Below are 17,918 nucleotides of genomic sequence, written 5' to 3' on the forward strand. Positions count from 1 at the left end.
ATCCCTTCTCCAGCAGATCTTCCCGACACAGGAATTGAGTTGGAGTCTCCTGCAGTGCAGGCAGATTCTTTACCAGCTGAGCTATGAGGGAAACTGAGTTGACTCATTGGAAAAGACCCTGATGCTGGGAAAGATTGAGGGCAGGAGGAGAAGGGAGCAACAGAGGATGAGATGGTTGGATGGCATCACCAACCTAATGGACATGAGTTTGAGCAAACTCCAGGAGATATTGAAAGACAGGGAAGCCTGGAGTGCTACTGTCCATCGGGCTGAAAAGAGTTGGACATGGCTTAATGACTGAAAAACTGTAAACTTACACCAGTAGAGATGAGTTAGGACCAGAGAGGTTTTCAGGCTGGGCCACTGGTTTCTGTTTGCAAAAGGAGTTGATCTGATTTTGGTTTAGCAGCTGAAAGACAAATAGCCTATCGAACAAACCCCAGGTGGATTTCAACACCCTTTGGTGACAATGGCATTCAAGAATGAACACAGTCAGACACTAGGATTTTTCATATGTCGTTTATTTAAATCAAAATCAATTTATATTTTCAAGGGGCTGGATTTCAAAGCCATAAAAAGAAATTCAAACCATTTTGTTCAATACCTATCTATAAAAAATGAAATTACATTTTTTGGGATGAGTGGACCCTGTAACATAGGAAATTTCTTCACTGAAATTCAAATTTTTGCATGCAAAACCTAATTTCATTTTTGGATTGGCTGAAATGTTCAAGGAGCCCTGATGAAATATCAGAATTTGTTAAAAGTCAAGAAGTATAACCACGGTTCAGACTACGTGGTCAGCGCGTGAGCCAAGGTAGTGAGATCTTTGCAACCTCGCCTGTGTACAGCCACTTGATCTCTACTCTTTTGAAGCATTTTCAAAAGTACATTGTGTTATTTTGGTGACTAGCACAGGTTCTTGCTTATGTATAAAAATTGGACAAAATGGCTTATTTGCTTAACAATGTCCAAGTCTGTTGCATATAGTTTGGTGGCTCTGCCCAAGAGCCTGGTGGGAGGGAGTACTGTGGACACAGGTTTCAGAGTTGTGGCATTTTCAGATCATTGCAAGTCCACTTTATGAAGCATTCTAATTTACTTTGTTGTTGGTGAGTCTCTATTTTTGTGTATAAAGTAAGGTTTACAGATATGACGTAGATGAAAACCAGGGGAGATCAACAGTGGCAGTTACCAATTTTAAATGTGGGAAGAAAGATAAAGACATCACAGAAGACGAAGCTAAATGGAAGTTTGGATTTTGGGCGTAAATTGCTCACTTAATAATTGTGTCATACTGGGTGAGTTACCAAAGCTCAGGGAGTAGTTTTTCACTAGTGCAAGGGTGAAATGAAACCCACAATGCATTACTCTGATTTTTCCTACCCTGGAGAACTATGTAGGAAACAAAACTGACATGTTTGGCAAGATACGCACGTGGGTTAAAATCCATACAGATTTGCACCTGTTTGAGAAGCTGATAACTCCTTTCATAAAACATACAGTCTCTGACGTGAACCTTTCAGAAGTGTATGATCATCACAGTAAAAGGACTTTTAGTTTTCTGTATTTAAATCCCTTCCATAAGGGACAAGGTCTACCCACAAGCTCACAGGTACTAGAATATGTGTTGTTACAATGAAAATCAGAATGCTATGCTTCTGAACTGCTTAATTACTCCCCCAAAGACAATTACTTCTCTTCCGGAAGAAGCAGGACTCTGTAGTGAAAACAGAGAGACCTGAAAGCAGTGCATTAATTATTTTATTAATTTCTTTTTACATCATGGGAAACATTCATCTATTTACAATTATTTTTTTGTCCGCACACAATCTAGATAGATAAGCCTATGAAATTCCAATTCATAAAGCCATAAAAATGTTCCCCACCCCTCCATCTGAAAGCTTTCAAATGAATCTTTTTTTTTTCCAAACCAAAATAATTTTTAAAAATTACATTTGGGAATTCAGATATGCTAGTGATTTACATTCCAGTTATTTAAAATATGCATCTAGACATGTTTTAAAAAAGAAATGGTAAATTCACAAGGATAAGGCTTAAATTAAAGTGGTAATGCACAGTAAAACATTAAGGAAACATCTATAAATAACAGAAATATAGTACAAATAAATTAGTTCTATTTACCATTTCAAATATTAAAAATCTTTAATCCATTTCTTCATCTCTCTTTACAAAAAGGTTATGTGAGTTGTATGGAAACATCTGCAAAAAATATAATAAATACTTAATTTCTTTGAACGTTTTTTTGATGTGGGAGACAAACTTCTTTTGTAATTCCCCCCTCCCCAAGAAAATACCCAAACACCTTTGTACCAAAGTTAAACAAAATAAGTAATTTTTCAGGGTACATACATTTTCCATTATTAACTAAAAAACATTTCTACAAATTACATCAAAAAGAACAATGTAACAAGGGTTATGCTCATGGATGTCAGGCTTAACAGGGCAAGTGATCAACAAGCAGTTTTATGTGGGGTCATGTCTTAACATCAATAATTAGCTTTTTATAAAGTGTTTGTACAATTGGTGTTTTCAAGGAAGGCAAAGGTCATGATGCCTGTAGGCATTCTGCTAAAAGATTTAAAATTCTTACCAAAAATAGCTTATGAATATACAAATACCATTCATGTAGACAAGATAAATAGGCCACCTCTTGTCTCTCTTAAAATATCCTGGGCTAAACCAGTTTCCAAAGAAAATATTGTAGGATGATCTTTAGAAATCTATTTCTCCATCCAAATCTTATCTCTCCCTCAGGGCACAGAGCTGTGGATGGGAACATGGGTCTTCAAATGGATGCTGTTTCCTTCACGTTAGTCTGTGAGTTCTGAGTCATTGTCATGGCTGAACATGACCATAGGCTACCCAAGCTGGCAGTTGGCCTTACCTGATACAAACTTTTCGTGACCTTCCCCGGCTGCTACAGAGTAAGGAAAACGTGTATTCTTTTAAAACCAGAAAATACTTGAAGCTTAAATTCTCTATCTGCTCCAATTTTACAAAGTACTCAAAGGTGCTTTGTCCACTCTAGTTAAAAGTTGGTTTGTTTTTTAATAAGTTAGTAGCCCTTTTCTTGTAAACCACAGCAGTAAACATTTGTGCCCTGTTTATAAAGATAGCTCAAAGCATCAATGGCTCTGAGAGGTAGCGAATTCTCTAGTGGTTTTAGAATATGTCCATGAAAATAGTTGTTGCCAGAACCCATCACTTCTCTTAATTTTTAAAATAAAATTAGCACCTGGCTATGAGAGTGTATTTTTTTTAAAAGCGTCTCTGGTGCAAGTGTATCTGATATATCATTTTAAAAGTCTTTCATTTTTCAATGGTAATATCTAACACTTTAGGGAGCTGGATAAAATGCCAGTGATCATGTAAGATCACCTTATTCTAAGTGTTTAAACTGCTAGGAGTAAGGGCATTTAAAGATAACGTCAGCTGGCCGCAAAGGTCATATGCCATCCATCATGACTAAAAACAGAAATCAACCTTCTCTGCCAAATCCCTGGGTCTCTTCAGTACTTAGGAACCACAATGCTATCCCCCTCCACATGGCTGCTGAACCTTGCAGGTCAAATTTCTTTTCTCTCTACTTGGGACCTCAAGATGAATGGCTGCTCTTTGAAATGAGACAGCACGTCTACTGGGACAGAAAGCTTATTTGATGGGTTTGACATAGGACAAAATCCTGATACAGGGGTGTGATAGGACTCTGGAGCAGTGAGGAAAGACTGATGGAGACAAATGTCTGCCCTATGAACTACTGGGTTAAAAGAGACCGAATGTGTAGCATTCGAAGGGGATGATGGGAAAATCCCGACTCTTCTCCGAAAGCAGGCCGGCTGCCATTTACAGCACTTGGTAAGCAGAGATGTACTTCTATCTGTGTAATTAGGTAGGCTCCCCCCCTCCCCAAGATGGACACTAACAAAGTAATGGAACCAACACTTTCCCCTGTAAAGACCTCCCCCCGCCCACCACCACCACAACAATATAATATACATAGTACAAGAAAAGTTGAGAAAACACTTCAGGTCTAAATTGTCTTAAGAATAGGACAAAAGAAAAAAATCCCTTATGTAGTCTCTTAAGCTAGCAGTGCTTCCTTGGTCTTGCCTTTCCTGTCTTCATTTTATTGCCTTTCGGAATAGATGGATGTCCCTGAAAGATCAAATTGACAATCTTCTGCTGAGTGAGACATTTGAAGCAGTGACTGATGACACAACAGTGAGGCAGTTTGTGCAGCTGTGAGCGACGCAGGTACCCGCACCCCACCCCTCCCCCCCGGGCACCTGCAGACTTTGCTTCTCTCCCCCACCCACCACACATCCTGGTCCCCCCGCGCCCAGCCCCTCTTCGTCCCCTCTCGGTGCGTCACTCCTGGACTCTGGTGACAGGGTGTGATGTCTGAGGCTGGACATCAAGCGCTCCAATCTGCTCGCCCCAAATAGGAAGCGTGTCTGGGAAATCAAGGGGATCGGAGCCCTAGTTTCTTTCGCGTGGAAGACGGCGAGGTCCCTAGGGACCCCCCCCCTTCCCCACCCCCGGCGGGATCCTGGATGTCTGAGATACCCTACGGTTGGATATTGCTGGAATCTAGGGACGGACTAGCTCGAGGAGGACGGAGGATGGATGGCGGGTGACCTAGAGAGGGGCCGCGTCTACGCGGGTGGGCAGGCGCCGGGGAGGAGGCGGCAGCGGCGGCGGCGGCGGCGGCGGCGGGGGCGCGGCGGCCGGGGCCTCAAAGCCGGGTCTGCGCCTCGGGGATGTAGATCTCGATGCTCTCGGCGCTCTCGGTGGCCGAGTTCTGACGGACGGACGCGGCGCGCTTGGCGGCCATCAGGCGCTTGCGGGCCTCCTGGCGCTGCGAGCTCTCCAGCGAGCGCTCCCGGATCAGCGGCGCGGGGCCCTTCGCCGGCTTCTTGGGCACTGGAGGAGGGGCCCTTCGCTCCTGATCAAAGCAGAAGGTTCATGACATTACACAGCTTCTCAGGACAAGCTTGGGGAAAACTGGGATAGGTCAGTAGTTAGCACACATTTCTTTCTTTTTAAGCCTAAGGGTGGTTAAGTTAGTTCTGATCTGCACACCGTATACATATTTACATATATATATATATATGTATTGGAGAAGGAAATGGCAACCCACTCCAGTATTCTTGCCTGTTGAACCTCATGGACAGAGGAGCCTGGCGGGCCACAGTCCATGGAGTCTCAAAGAGTCAGACATGACTGAACGACTGAGCACATAAAATGTATATATTTTTTTCTTTAGTATTCTGGCTTGGGTTTTCAAAAAGATGCATGAGGGTAAGAAAAATACTGGGAAGTTTAAGGCCAAGGGTAAAGCTGGAGGGCAGAACTAGTCTCTCCAAGGGAAGGATATGGGTATTTAAAATCTAACCAGCCCCCACCCCCTGCCCCTCACACCTAAAGGCTGCAGCTTCCAGCATATTTACTGTGGTTTTTCTCTGGAGACTCCAGACTCTTCCGGATGCCAGAGATGGGAAGGAGGGGGCAGCGGTCGCCTCTTAGATTCTGCACCCCCTCTAAGCAGGGCGGCAGCGTGTGGGTACCAGCTGGGTTCAGAGTTTAAAAACATCCCTGCCCTCTCCCCCGAGCCCACCCAAACCTAAACAGCCAAACGAGGAAGAAGCGATTGTTAAAACTGTGTTCGTTTAGCTTTGCTGGTGTCCCAGTGACTTCTACCCATTTACACATCACACACAGACACACAGAGATGTACCGGGCAGGGTCACCCTGGAGGGAGGACTTGGACAGTTCCTACCCTTGGGGATGTGGAGTCAGCTCCTAAAACATCCTGCTGGACCATTACGAATTAAGGGCCTCGGGGTGACCTTGATGGCCCTGAAGGCTGTTTCATCATAGGCACAGACATTGTGCCAGGACATCTGAACACAAGACTGAAAGAGTTCATCCCCGCTCCCCTCCCCCCCACCCCCACACCCCCAGCAGCAGCAAACTAGAAAACGGTGGGCTATTTTTAAATGCCACTGCAGAAACAAAAATCATTCATCGCTTGGACTGGAAAAAAGAAAATACAGTGGGAAAGGGAATCTACATCACAAAGGATTTTTAGGAAAAAGATAGTGAGTTTTCAGGCTGCAAAAAGGTCCATGTGAATCTGATGATTTCATCTTTTAATAAAATGCCTTAAATTTTCATAAACCTAAATGTGACAAGTATCTTAAAATATGGATTCCATGATTCTCCAAAGGGCACTCTCTGTGTCCCTCTTTTGCTGGCCTTCGTGAAGTGCCTAGTTACCCTTACTGCAGTGGAGTTGCCCGCAGGTTGTTTACGGTGGAGTCTCGAGTGGATTAAAAAAAAGGAAGCACAGAGTGCAAACCGTATTCCAGCAACTCTGATTGCATTTGTTCATTGTTTCCCCTCCAGTTCATGGGGTGATGCAAAGCTCTGATCACAGATACCATGCATGAAGATTTAGAAATCAAGTTAATAATGATTTACCGTATAACTGTCACTAGGTACCATATATCAATTCTTAGCTTCACTCCTTTTGGACATTTAAATTCTTCATGATTGGGTCACTCAGTAGATACTTTAGAAAGTACGATTGTTGAAAACTTTTTAGTCATATTTTCCTTTCCTTGCATAGTTTATTTTTTTTTAACAACAATTTAAAAAAATTGATGAATGAGAAATTAGATGGATCAGCTCTAGAAAATCAGTTACCAGTATGTGTGTACATCTGTAATGTTTTCTTAAAACCAGACCAATTTAAAAACTTGTTTAGCAGACAGTTTTAAACCCAGATTAAAGAAAACTAGAATGAATGCAAATGTTTGGCTACCCCAGTGAGAGGCCACACAGGCATCAATGGTACTTTGATGTTTCATACCAAAACCCGCCAGGTGGATGGTGACCGAATTAGAGATGAGGGACAGTGATGAGCGTGGTGGCCCCTTCAATTATGCACCAGCCCTTAGCACTAGATTTCTCCTGGGAGCCCAGGGACTCCAAGAACTCTGATATTATGATGGGCAGCAGCAGAATGGACTGGACTGATAGGTGAAAGGATCAGGAAAAGGCATCACAGAAATGGCTGTGCCTGACTCCAGAAGTTGAACCTCTCAGAATCATTTGAACTCAGGCTGTAGGAAAGCAAAGGGTTAAAAATGTCATGCCTCTCCGGTCAGCCTAAGAGGGTGGACATTGGATACCTGGGCAAGCCTGGTGGAGCCACCGTGATCAAATGTGAAAACTGCAGTTTATTAATTCAAGTAAAAGAATTTGAGTCTTTATTTCTAAGCTCTTGCATGAGGAACCCAGTGAGCAATACTCCCCCAAGGCAAATCAACCAAAGGTAAAACCTTTTTTTTTTTTTAAAAAAAAGATCCCAACATTTATGATTACTGTGAAACTATACGGTGTGTATATTTTTAGACTTGAACAACAGTGGTTTCTTTATTACTATATTTATGAAATGATTATCAAAGTCGGTTAGTTTGCAGGGCTTCCTATTTTCTCGGAAACACGTTCTAGGGGTGTAAGGAAGTTGAACTCTTGCTCTATGTAATCATGCACTGAAGATGTCATTTATTTTAGTTTAAAAAGCAAAATGGAGGCAGTTCCTTCCAGTGACTAAAATGGTTTAACTTAAAGTTTAATTAACAAAAAAAAAATAGCCACATTCCCATTTTCCAATTCACAGACAGGTTTTTCTTTAAAAATATGCCTGAAACATATTACAGATAATATCCCAAATGATTACTATGTAAACATTGTCATTACAATGAAATTAATATGATTTCAGCTCCATTTCACATTGTAAACAGCAAGACTGAGCAGAAGCCTATTTAGACTGTCCAGGGTTTGTGCAGGTTTTTAAATGAACCATACAAAATCTACATTGTTCTACCTTCTTGTCAAGAGGATCCATCTGTTTCCAATTATTGGCCTTTAACTGATGAAGTTCATCAAATTTCATACTAATGTTTTCTATGGACAACTGCAGCATGTCCCAGAACCCCGCCAGATCCTGAGAGGTGGGCCTTGGATGAGCATTGGGATTCTGTGCAAGAGAAAGAAAAACAGTCACGCTTTAGAAGCAATGTTTGTGACAAGCCCAGGATCAACGCGGCACTTTCAAATACTTCAAATAACAAAAGGTGGATGAGTTCCTTTTAGTTTTCAGACAGGAGAGAAAAGTGAAGTTAGTGATGGTACTGTGCTGTGCTGTGCTTAGTCACTCAGTCGTATCCGACTCTTTGCGACACCATGGATTGTAGCCTGCCAGACTCCTCTGTCCATGGGGATTCTCCGAGCAAGAATACTGGAGTGGGTTGCCATGCCCTCCTCACTGATGGTACTTTTATTTGTTTATTTTATATTTTATAGTTATATGTATATATGTTTTATGGGGCGTCCCAGGTGGCACTAGCGGTAAAGAACCCACCTGCCTCGGCAGGACACATAAGAGACAAGGGTTCGATCCCTGGATGGGGAAGACCTCCTGGAGGAGGGCATGACAACGCACTCCAGTATTCTTGCCTGGAGAATCCCATGGACAGAGAAGCTTGGCAGGCTACAGTCCATTGGGTCTGAAAGAGTCGGACACGACTGAGTGACTGAGCATATGTGCATACATTTTATATATATATATATCCATATATTCACTTTTATTAAGGACTAATTGACAAATAAGATTATAAGATATTTAGGATGTACCATGTGATGATTTGATATAGACACACCCTGCGTAAGGACTTCCCCATCGAGTTAAGCAGCACATCATCACCTCGCATCTTTATCGTTTTTTGTGTGTGTGTGAGAGAACATTTATCTTCTACTCTTTCTTAGCAAAGCTCAGTTAGACAATACAGTGTTATCAACCATAGTCACCATGTTCTAATTAGGTCCTCAGACCTCATTCATTTTATAGCTGAAAATCTGTATCATTTTACCAATGCCCCCTTCATTTCCCCTACCCCTGAGCCCTTGGCAAACACTTTTATACTCTATGAATTTGGCTTTTAAAAAAAGAAAAAAGATTCCACTACAAATGATAATTCTATATAATCATTTTAGATACATTTGAGTCACTTATTCTCAATGTCAAGGTAAAATTCTTTTGTAATACAGCATCTATCAGCATGGTATGGTGGGGCGCCTAAACATTTGGAAAAAACCCAGAATGTGTGATGTATGCCAAAATGCATTTAAAACTATATTTGAATGAAAATACCATATTACCAAAAAATACACTCCATTGTTATTAGAGTCAGTATTTGACTCCATGGCATCCAACATACTCAGAGAACAGATAAGGAATCTAAAGTAAGATTCATTTTAATACTTACGTTGAGTGAAATAATAGGGCAAACAAGTGATAAGTAATAAAAGAATTAGATTTTCAAAGTATTGTGTGTTTAACAATTAAGATATTTCTAATAGGAAGACATTTTATCATATAAGTACTTGGACATAATCATTTGGAAATGAATTGGTTTTAAATTGACCATAACGTAATACGGCAAATGTGAGAACACTTGTCTGTACAAACACATAGATTTCTGTGCATTTGCTAGATAATATTAAACATTCTTTGATGTCTGGATTGACTTTCTTTGCCCTCATTCACATAACCCTGACAAACACTAGTGAGTAGGAACCACTAATTTATATGATCTGAGACAGAAAAACCATAACTAAGAGACTGAAGGTATTACTATCAGCAACAATCGCTAAAGGTATTCATGGGCAGATAGCTGGGGCTCATACTTATCAGAGGTTTCTATTGAGGTTCCATTTGGCTACCTCTGGGTATCCCAGGCAATTGGAAAGACAGTGAAATCTCATGCCATATAATAACTTGAGGCCCGTTCTTACTTTTAAAACAACCCTAAAGAAATGACATCATCAGAATTTCAGAAAGCACAGGGTCAGTGACCATCAAAGTAAATAGACTGGAAAAAATGATTTTAAGCCTTTTGATGGATGAGTATTATTGGTCTGACTTCAAAATAAATACAAGAATGTATTTATAAACTTATACTTTTAAAACTACCCATAGTTCATTGGAATAAATAAATTCTAAAATTTGTAAGTATTTGGTTCACTGTTAAACTCTATTCCAGTGACAGCTGAATTAACAAGAGGGCTTCTCTGTAGCATTTGATAGAGTAAACTAGAATGTTTCTTAATATCTAGGTTCAGAATAGACAGATAATAACTGACAAAGTACTTGTCAACTGGAGTTTTATGATCTCACAATATATTACCTTATCTTATTTGTAATTAAAAGCTAAGTTGCTCATACCTTGAAGTTCACTAAAGCCTTCTAGGTCACAAGCCCTGTTGTTAAACTCTGTTAGTGCATTAATAGATAGAATGATAGCATTTAACTCTGTAGTAACACGGGAAATTTGTTCCTTTCCCACCAAGAATCTCTTTGCCCCCTCATCATCCAAGGGATGAATGGGGAAGCAGAGAGAAAGAGTCTGGGTGCTCAGCCAGTCCCTTAATCAGTGGCTCCTGTGACACCCAGCACAAGAAGTAGTTGTGAAACCTGCCTCAGGCTGAATCAGGTCACTTGGAGGTCAGAGGTGATAGAGGATGAGAAAGATAAGGAGGGCCAGTTTGAGAAATATGGCTTTATATGAACTTTTTAAAGAGTTAAAGAATCATATGAATTAAGATCTGAGATATGTGAGCAAGTTTACAAATTAGAAGGAATTCTGTACCTGACACATAGTGAAGCTCAATAAAATATTTGTTAAATCACTGATCAACACATTTACTAATATATATTATCTCATAATTCAGAATATAATTTCTGAGAAGGTGAAAGAAGGGCCAGGTCATTTTTGCTGAGGAAGGGGAAAACAAACTATAGGTGTGGGGGTTGGGGGTGAGGAGGCAGGAAAGAGAGGTTTCAGAAAGAAAAGCCTGGTGAAGGGGGACAAGAGCACTGACTTGTGCAGACTTTATATCTGCTCTTGGTTGAGTCTTGTCTAGACAAATCCCATTCAGTCTGTATTTGTCCTTGTTAACAAGATGTGGTTAGAACGCTAAAAAAAAAAAAAAAATCATCGTTTGGGTCAATCAGATCACAAATGATTGTGTTTTGAACTTTCCAGAAGATTAAAAGAATTGCTTTTTATTTTCTTTATTTTAGATGCAGTTTCCACCCGTGGGTCGGGGGTATCCTCTGGAGGAGGAAATGGCCATCCACTCCCGTATTCTTGCCTGGAGAATCTCATGGACAGAGGAGCCTGGCAGGCTACAGTCTATAGGGTCACAAAGAGTTGGACACAACTGAGCGACTGAGCACACAGATGCAGCTTGATCATTGATTGGCCAATAAAAGATATTTTTGTGGAATGACACTTGTGGAGATGGCAGAATTTAAAAAAAAAAAATGTGAGGAAGCTCTTGGCCTTGCATTTTGCTGACAGTTTTTTTAAAATGTTGTTGCTGCTAATACAGGTTTTGTCTGTTCTGCTTTATTTCATTTCTGTGTATTCAAGAAAGATGAATGATTCGTTGTTCTCATGGAGATCAAATCTACACTTTCTGACACATTCCACCTCCAGTTCTTGAATTAAAACAGAGCACTCTGATAAGGAAAAAGGACCCAATGGCTACTTCAGAAAGAAACTCATTATCCAAAATGATTTTTTTCTGAAATATTATTTTTGAAATAGGCTGCTCCAATTGGGTAAGAATAATAAAATCAGGAGGCCAGGAAAATAGAAAATATTCAGCAACCAGAAAAAAAAAAAAAAAAAAAGGAAATGGAGTTTTAACTTGATAACTTGATTGGATTCTTTCTTCGAAGATAATTTAATATTTTATATTATTTTAAAAGATAAATATTTTTAATTTTAAGAAAAGCAGGAAATATATGATTCATCGGAAAAATTCTCTCTTTCAGGTTAAGAGAGTCCAGTGAGCCCTGGCTTGGTTCTACTTCAGTTGGACTGGTCTTGACCACGTGTTCTCACGGGGAGGAGCAGGGAAAACTAGTATTGACAGGGAAAGATACTTACCAGGTTTTCTTCACACAGTTCTCTGAACTGGTAGAATTTCTGGGCCATAAGAAGTTGGGCACTGCCCACTGCGGTTCGGATTTTCCCTAGAACTGAAAAAAGCAAACAGACAAGAAGTTTACACATGTCTCATTGTTGAGACTTAGTCTGGCAAAGCAGAGGAAGTTGCTCTGTAGTAATTGGAGGAGACCGCATGCAGACTGCACGGCGCGCACACGCACACAGCCAGGTCGTGCCGTCCCCTGCGCGTCTATGCAACAGGGACTCCGGAGTTAAAGTAGAAAGCCAGCTTGGAAAAACCCACATGCTCACCAGGCATCTTTCTTAGGGATAACGGAGTTTTCCATCACAGCCCTGGATGTTATCAGGAGAGGAGGCAAATACTTCTGCTTTGTTTTTTCCCTTTTACTGCAAGGATGAATTTCCAGTGTTTACCAGTCCGGTTAGGGATGTATTTGTGTCAGCAGTCATGGTCTGCTAGCTTGTTTTTCTAATCCGAAACCCAACACAAGGAAAGCAGCCCTGACTTGCAGGCGGGTAGGGATCTCATGGCACTCACCAAATCCCATCCACAGCCTTCCTTATTTTCCCAGAGCTCAGCCACTGGGACTGTCAGGAAAGAGCGAGCCTGGCCAATTGAAAGATTTTGTAAAGAGCGAACATTTTCAGCCCGTTGCCTAGGGAACGCCCGCACTGTCCCAGCTTTTACACTCCACGGACCAACGTTATTGTTCAGAGAGGTTTAATTCCCTGTGGTCTGTGCTGAAAATCCTCCCCTTTGCAAGCTACTTCCTGCCTTGAGTGAAGTCGAAGGGGAGAACCTTCCAGCAGTGGGCGAGCTGAGCATCCCTGAGCATCTCTGAGCATCCCAAGCTCCGGATTATCCCAGAGGCGCTCGCTCCGCCTGATGGGGACTGCGCGGCTGGAGCCCGGCCACCCGCCACCGCCACCGGGCAGGAAGGAAGGAGAGACGGCGGCCGCAGAGAAAAACAGAGCAGGCGGGCCTCCCAGGGGCGCTTGCCCTCTTGAATTTCTTCACTGGGGCCGGGGGGGGGGGGGGGGCGGGGGGGAGGGATTTTATGGCACTGCAGCAACATTTTTGCTGCTGTAGTTTTGTTCTGACTTTACCATGCCTGAGACTCAGAGTGGAATTAGATCTCCTTTTCTTGACCCCATTCCCCACAAAGACTGAGAAGACAACAGAAGGACAAGCAATGTCCTTTGGCTCAGGGTTTCCTGGTCAATTGCTTCTCTGTTAGTTTAAGGCTACCAGGCTGGATAATAGTTCCGGCGGGCCACCACTGGTCTCTACCCAAATACTTCACACACGCTTCTGGGTCAGGAAGATCCTCTGGAAGAGGGCACGGCAACCCACTGCAGTATTCTTGCCTGGAGAATCCCCATGGACAGAGGAGCCAGGCAGACTACAGTCCGTAGAGTCACAAAGAGACACAACTGAAGTGACTGAGCACGCACACACACGTAACCAGGGCATCTCTGGACTTGGGAAGTCACCAGTCATGCCGGGAGGCTGAAGTGCAGAGACCACCTCCCTAGGGAGAGCTGGGGTCCTCCTTGAGAGCATCTGGCACAATTCTTCAGGCCTAAATGTTGGGTTTTTTCAATCTATCTGCTTTTATAATATTTGGGGATGGTTGCATTTTCCTCTTTAATCGATCCATCATGTCTGTGAGGCCTTCCTCCCTTTTCTTTTTTAATTAAAAAATTTTATTGGAGTAAAGTTGCTTTAAAATATTGTGCTAGTTTCTGCGGTACAGCAAAGTGAATCAGCCATACATATACATATATCCCCCTTTGTAGATTTCCTTCCCATTTCAGATCACCAAAAAGCAATTGAGTAGAGTTCCCTGTGCTATGCAATAGGTTCTCATCAGTTACCTATTTTATACATAGTGTCACCTCCCTCCATCTCTCAACACCCCAAAGCAGAAAGGACATGGGGAAACAGGGCACCATAGAAGCTAAAGGGTCAGGCTCTGAGCTGGCTGAGGGTCCTCTCTGGAAAATTTAGCATCCATTGCTCTGGACAGGTCACCTAATCTCTGTTTTCTTATACGTAAAATGGGATCGAACCCAGGTCTCCTGTATTGCAGGTGGGTTCTTTACCACCTGAGCCACTGAGGAAGCCCCATTTTTTTCTTTTTTTTTTTTTTTTACTGTATGTGGTGGCAATTAAGTTTGCAGGGACTGGGCTGGCCCTCAACGCCAAGGCCAAAACAGGCCCAGAGGAGGCTGAAAAGACATGTGGCGTCTCTATAAATGCTGCTCCAAGGACAGTCCATGGGGAGTCTGAGAACTCATTCATTCACTTAGAAATACTGGGACTGGAAGCAATCAAACTCCCAGTGCTTCCTGACTATGCCAGCTCCCCCATCAGCATGTCAGAACTCAGAAATAGAGCAGAGGACTTCCCCGGTGGTGCAGTGGATAAGAATCCACCTGCCAAAGAAGGGGACATAGGTTCCATCTCTGGTCTGGGAAAATTCCACATGCTGCAGAGCAGCTAAGTTTGTGTGCGTCACACTGCTGAGCCCATGTGCTGCAACTACTGAAGCCCACACACCCTAGAACCTATGCTCCACAACAAGAGAAGCCACAGCAATGAGAAGCCCAAACACCACAATGAAGAGGAGCCTATGCTCGTCACTAGAGAAAACCCTCACAGAGCAACAGAGATCCAGAGCAGCCAAAAATAAATACATAAAAAATTAAATGGAACTCACAGCTCTTAAAAAAAGAGAGAGAGGGCAGAACAGACATATTTTGTATATCTTCAACCTGGACACTACCTATCAATTCAAAGGGGTCAATCTGGCTGTCCCACCAGTGGTGAAGTTTCTACAGTGGGTAGGCTAGGTGAATACCTTCCAGACCCAGCTGCCTACACCTAATTCACCTGTTCTGCTTCCTTGCCTGTCTAACTTCCTCTGTGTAACATACCAGAAAAAGCACAGATGCTGGAGTCTGAAATGCCATTTATCAGCTACGGATCCTGGGAACATTTATTGTACTCAGACTCTGCTCTCTTTATCTGCCGAGTGATCATAATACTATCTTCCTAGGATTGTAGACTGTAGATATAATGAAATTATGTGTGAAAATCCTTAGGGTGTAGCAGGAATTATAACTCCTATATACCTTCGACATTCTTGGTCATTCACCAGGGAAACAAAAGGTGACATATTCCCAAACAGGGGATTATTTCTCTTGCGAATCTTCACACTCCAAACTCTCTTCCCAACAGTGTGGATTGATTGAATGTCCTCTTTTTTGATCGCTGCCATGCAGGCAGACCTAGACAAGTGTCAAGGAGTGGGTGAATCATGTCTTTAATCATGTCTTTGTGTATATAAGGAATCCATAACAATTCTTCAGGGCCCCAGATTTTCATCCCTATCTGTAGAGTTTGGCATAGCTCCCCACCTATCAGAGCTAGAACAGTGGATAACTGACTGACAGAGACACACAGAGAGACAGGACCTTAACCAAGGATGCCTAGACCACCCTGTGGGAGCCTGTGCAGAAAAGAGACTTGCAAAATCAAAGATCAGATTCTCCCCGGGAGACACAGTTGCTCCAGGCAAACAAGGTCCATCTTCAGGTGCAGAGCAGACCAGATACGCCCTGCTGGCCTGCAGGGTGCAGGGCCCTCCCTTCCTTCAGAACTGTCTTTCACCACATGATTTAGAGCCATTCAAATCCGAGGGCTCCAAACTCAGTGCGTCTCTTGCTGCTGATCATTAGTCCTCGGAGATGGTCTTGGTCTGCTCCCTCTCTGACCCTCCTTTTCTGACTCTCATTCACTGGCAACTGAATCCCTGCTCCCTTGTCTTTAGCAAAAACCTTGTCTGCTATGAGATGAAGAAAACAGAGGGAATCAGGCATGAATATTCTCAGTGTTCTGCCTCTCCTGACACTTGCCCCCCCCCCCCCCCCACCCATGGTGCCCTAAAACTCTAAAGAGGGGAGGTTTTGCATGATGGATGAGCAGTGATGCGGCCAGCATCAGAGATGGCAGGTGCGCGAAGTACTGCCATTCATTCCTGATGGAATCAGCCCAAGATTGACAAGCACCCCTGCGCTAAACAGCTCTTCGCATCCACCTTTCCCATCTCCCTGTATTCTTGGTCCCACTCCCTCCTGGTTGCTCTTCCATCTCAGTCCCTCTTGACAGCTTTACCTGAGAGGCCTGGGAGCCACCTCAAGTCTCTCCCATCTTAAGGGGAAAGTCCTCCCCCATCTTGTGATCCCCTCTAGCTAACATAAAATCCCTCTCCTCCCCTGTTATGGGCTGACTTCTGTCCTCCCCAAAGTCATCTGTTCAAATTCTAACCTCCAGAACCTCTGATCGGGACTGTATTTGGAGATGGCCTTCAAATCTGTAGTTAAGTTAAAGCAAGGTCATTAAGGTGAGGCCTCATCCAACATAACTGGTGTTCTTATAAGACAGTGGAGTTAGGACGTAGATACACACAGGGGGAAGACCAAACCAACGGGAGAGGCCTCGGGAGAAATCGGCACCTTGATCTCAGCCTTCTAGCCGACAAAACTGTGACAAAAGAAATTTCTGTTGGTCAGGCCACCGGGTGGTATTTTGTCACGGCAGCCAGAGCATATGAATACATCCTGTTAGATGCTGGATTCTCCAAAGGGCAGACTCCTTTGCTCTCTACATCCTCAGCTCCCAGTGGTCCTGCCTCCCTGCAGTCTGGCTCCCCCTGCCCGCCCCCACTTCTGGACCTCTGCATTTGGCACAAGGGAATTTCAGCCCCCTGGGCACTCACAGTGCTCTCTGGTCCTGACCTGGCTTCCCTCTTCCCTCTGCCTCCTGAATGCTGAACACAAAACTCTGTCCTGAGTCTACTTCCCTTGGCTCCTGCGAGTGATCTCATCCATGCTCCTGGGTTCAGCTATTCTGTAAAAGGGGTTTATTTTGCTCAAATTTGTAACTGGGGTTATAGCAGCCCCTGGTGTAGCATGTCTGAGCACCTGCTCGACACCTCTTTGGATTTGTGTCCCCAGATCCACATTCCCTTCAGGCGATCCTAGTTGCTTACAGTGAGGGCTACAAGGCTCCATCACCCTTCCCATGCCAATTTGGAGGTTTGGCTTTGTAAAGGGAGCCGGAGAGATTCTTATCTCATACAATTCTCATGCTTAATAAAACTGTTCTGTGCTCCTCTACCATCCCTAAGATAAGCAAGAAACTCCTTTTAATGGGCCACATGTTTAGCCTCACCTCTGCCCACTCCTATGATGCCCTAGGCTCCCAATCTCCCAAAGCTGGTCTCTCCACAGTGCCTGTGCTCAGGCTAAACACTGAACTGAGGGTGCCTCCTGCCTTGGGCCCACACTGACCCCACTCACTGGCCCCTGCTCCTTGCTGGCCCCACCCCTTTAACCTCTCCCTGTCTTTGCACCTCAAATTCCCCTGCACAGATCTGTCTCTGCCCTCTCCAAATTCTTTGCAGCATCATCCATTTGTCTGGCTTTCTAACCAGACCAGGAGCCCCTTGATGGCATAGACTGAGCTGACGTAACTCCTGATATCCTGTAGAAGGAGTAAGTTTCAAAGTGAACTGACTCATCTGTAAACTTTATGTTAACCTGAAAAATTAATGGCAAGATTCCAGGCCTTAAGCATTCCACTTCTTTAAGATTTTACTATGTCCAGCACCACTTTTTCATTACAATCTTGATTAATTAATTAGCTAATACAGTCTTGGTTGGGTTATTGTTCCTCTTGTATGCTCAGAAGCTTCGGTCATGTCTGACTCTTTGCAACCCTATGGACAGTAGCCCACCAGGCTCCTCTGTCCATGGGATTTTCTAGGCAAGATTGTTCCT

The 17,918-nt window shown here is 43.2% G+C and overlaps 1 protein-coding gene across 13 annotated transcripts in view; it reads right to left on the bottom strand.

The window, feature by feature from the left end:
* Nucleotides 1-4,411: 4,411 nt before the first annotated feature.
* The window catches only part of DLGAP1 (DLG associated protein 1), a 750,273-nt gene continuing 736,766 nt past the window's right edge, over nt 4,412-17,918 (bottom strand). For 5 of the 13 annotated variants that reach the window (XM_043888813.1, XM_043888810.1, XM_043888814.1 and 2 more), the window contains 3 exons: nt 12,051-12,142; nt 7,919-8,071; nt 4,412-4,969 (listed from right to left, as the gene is read on the bottom strand). In XM_043888813.1, the coding sequence (XP_043744748.1) occupies nt 4,760-4,969; nt 7,919-8,071; nt 12,051-12,142 (455 nt within the window). In that variant the 3' untranslated portion in view covers nt 4,412-4,759. The remainder of the gene's footprint in view (nt 4,970-7,918; nt 8,072-12,050; nt 12,143-17,918) is intronic. The other 8 variants (XM_043888818.1, XM_043888816.1, XM_043888819.1 and 5 more) reach the window with 5 other exon arrangements.

The sequence above is a fragment of the Cervus elaphus genome, chromosome 27 (genome assembly GCF_910594005.1).
Source record: "Cervus elaphus chromosome 27, mCerEla1.1, whole genome shotgun sequence".
In the NCBI taxonomy this organism is placed as follows: Eukaryota; Metazoa; Chordata; class Mammalia; order Artiodactyla; family Cervidae; genus Cervus; species Cervus elaphus.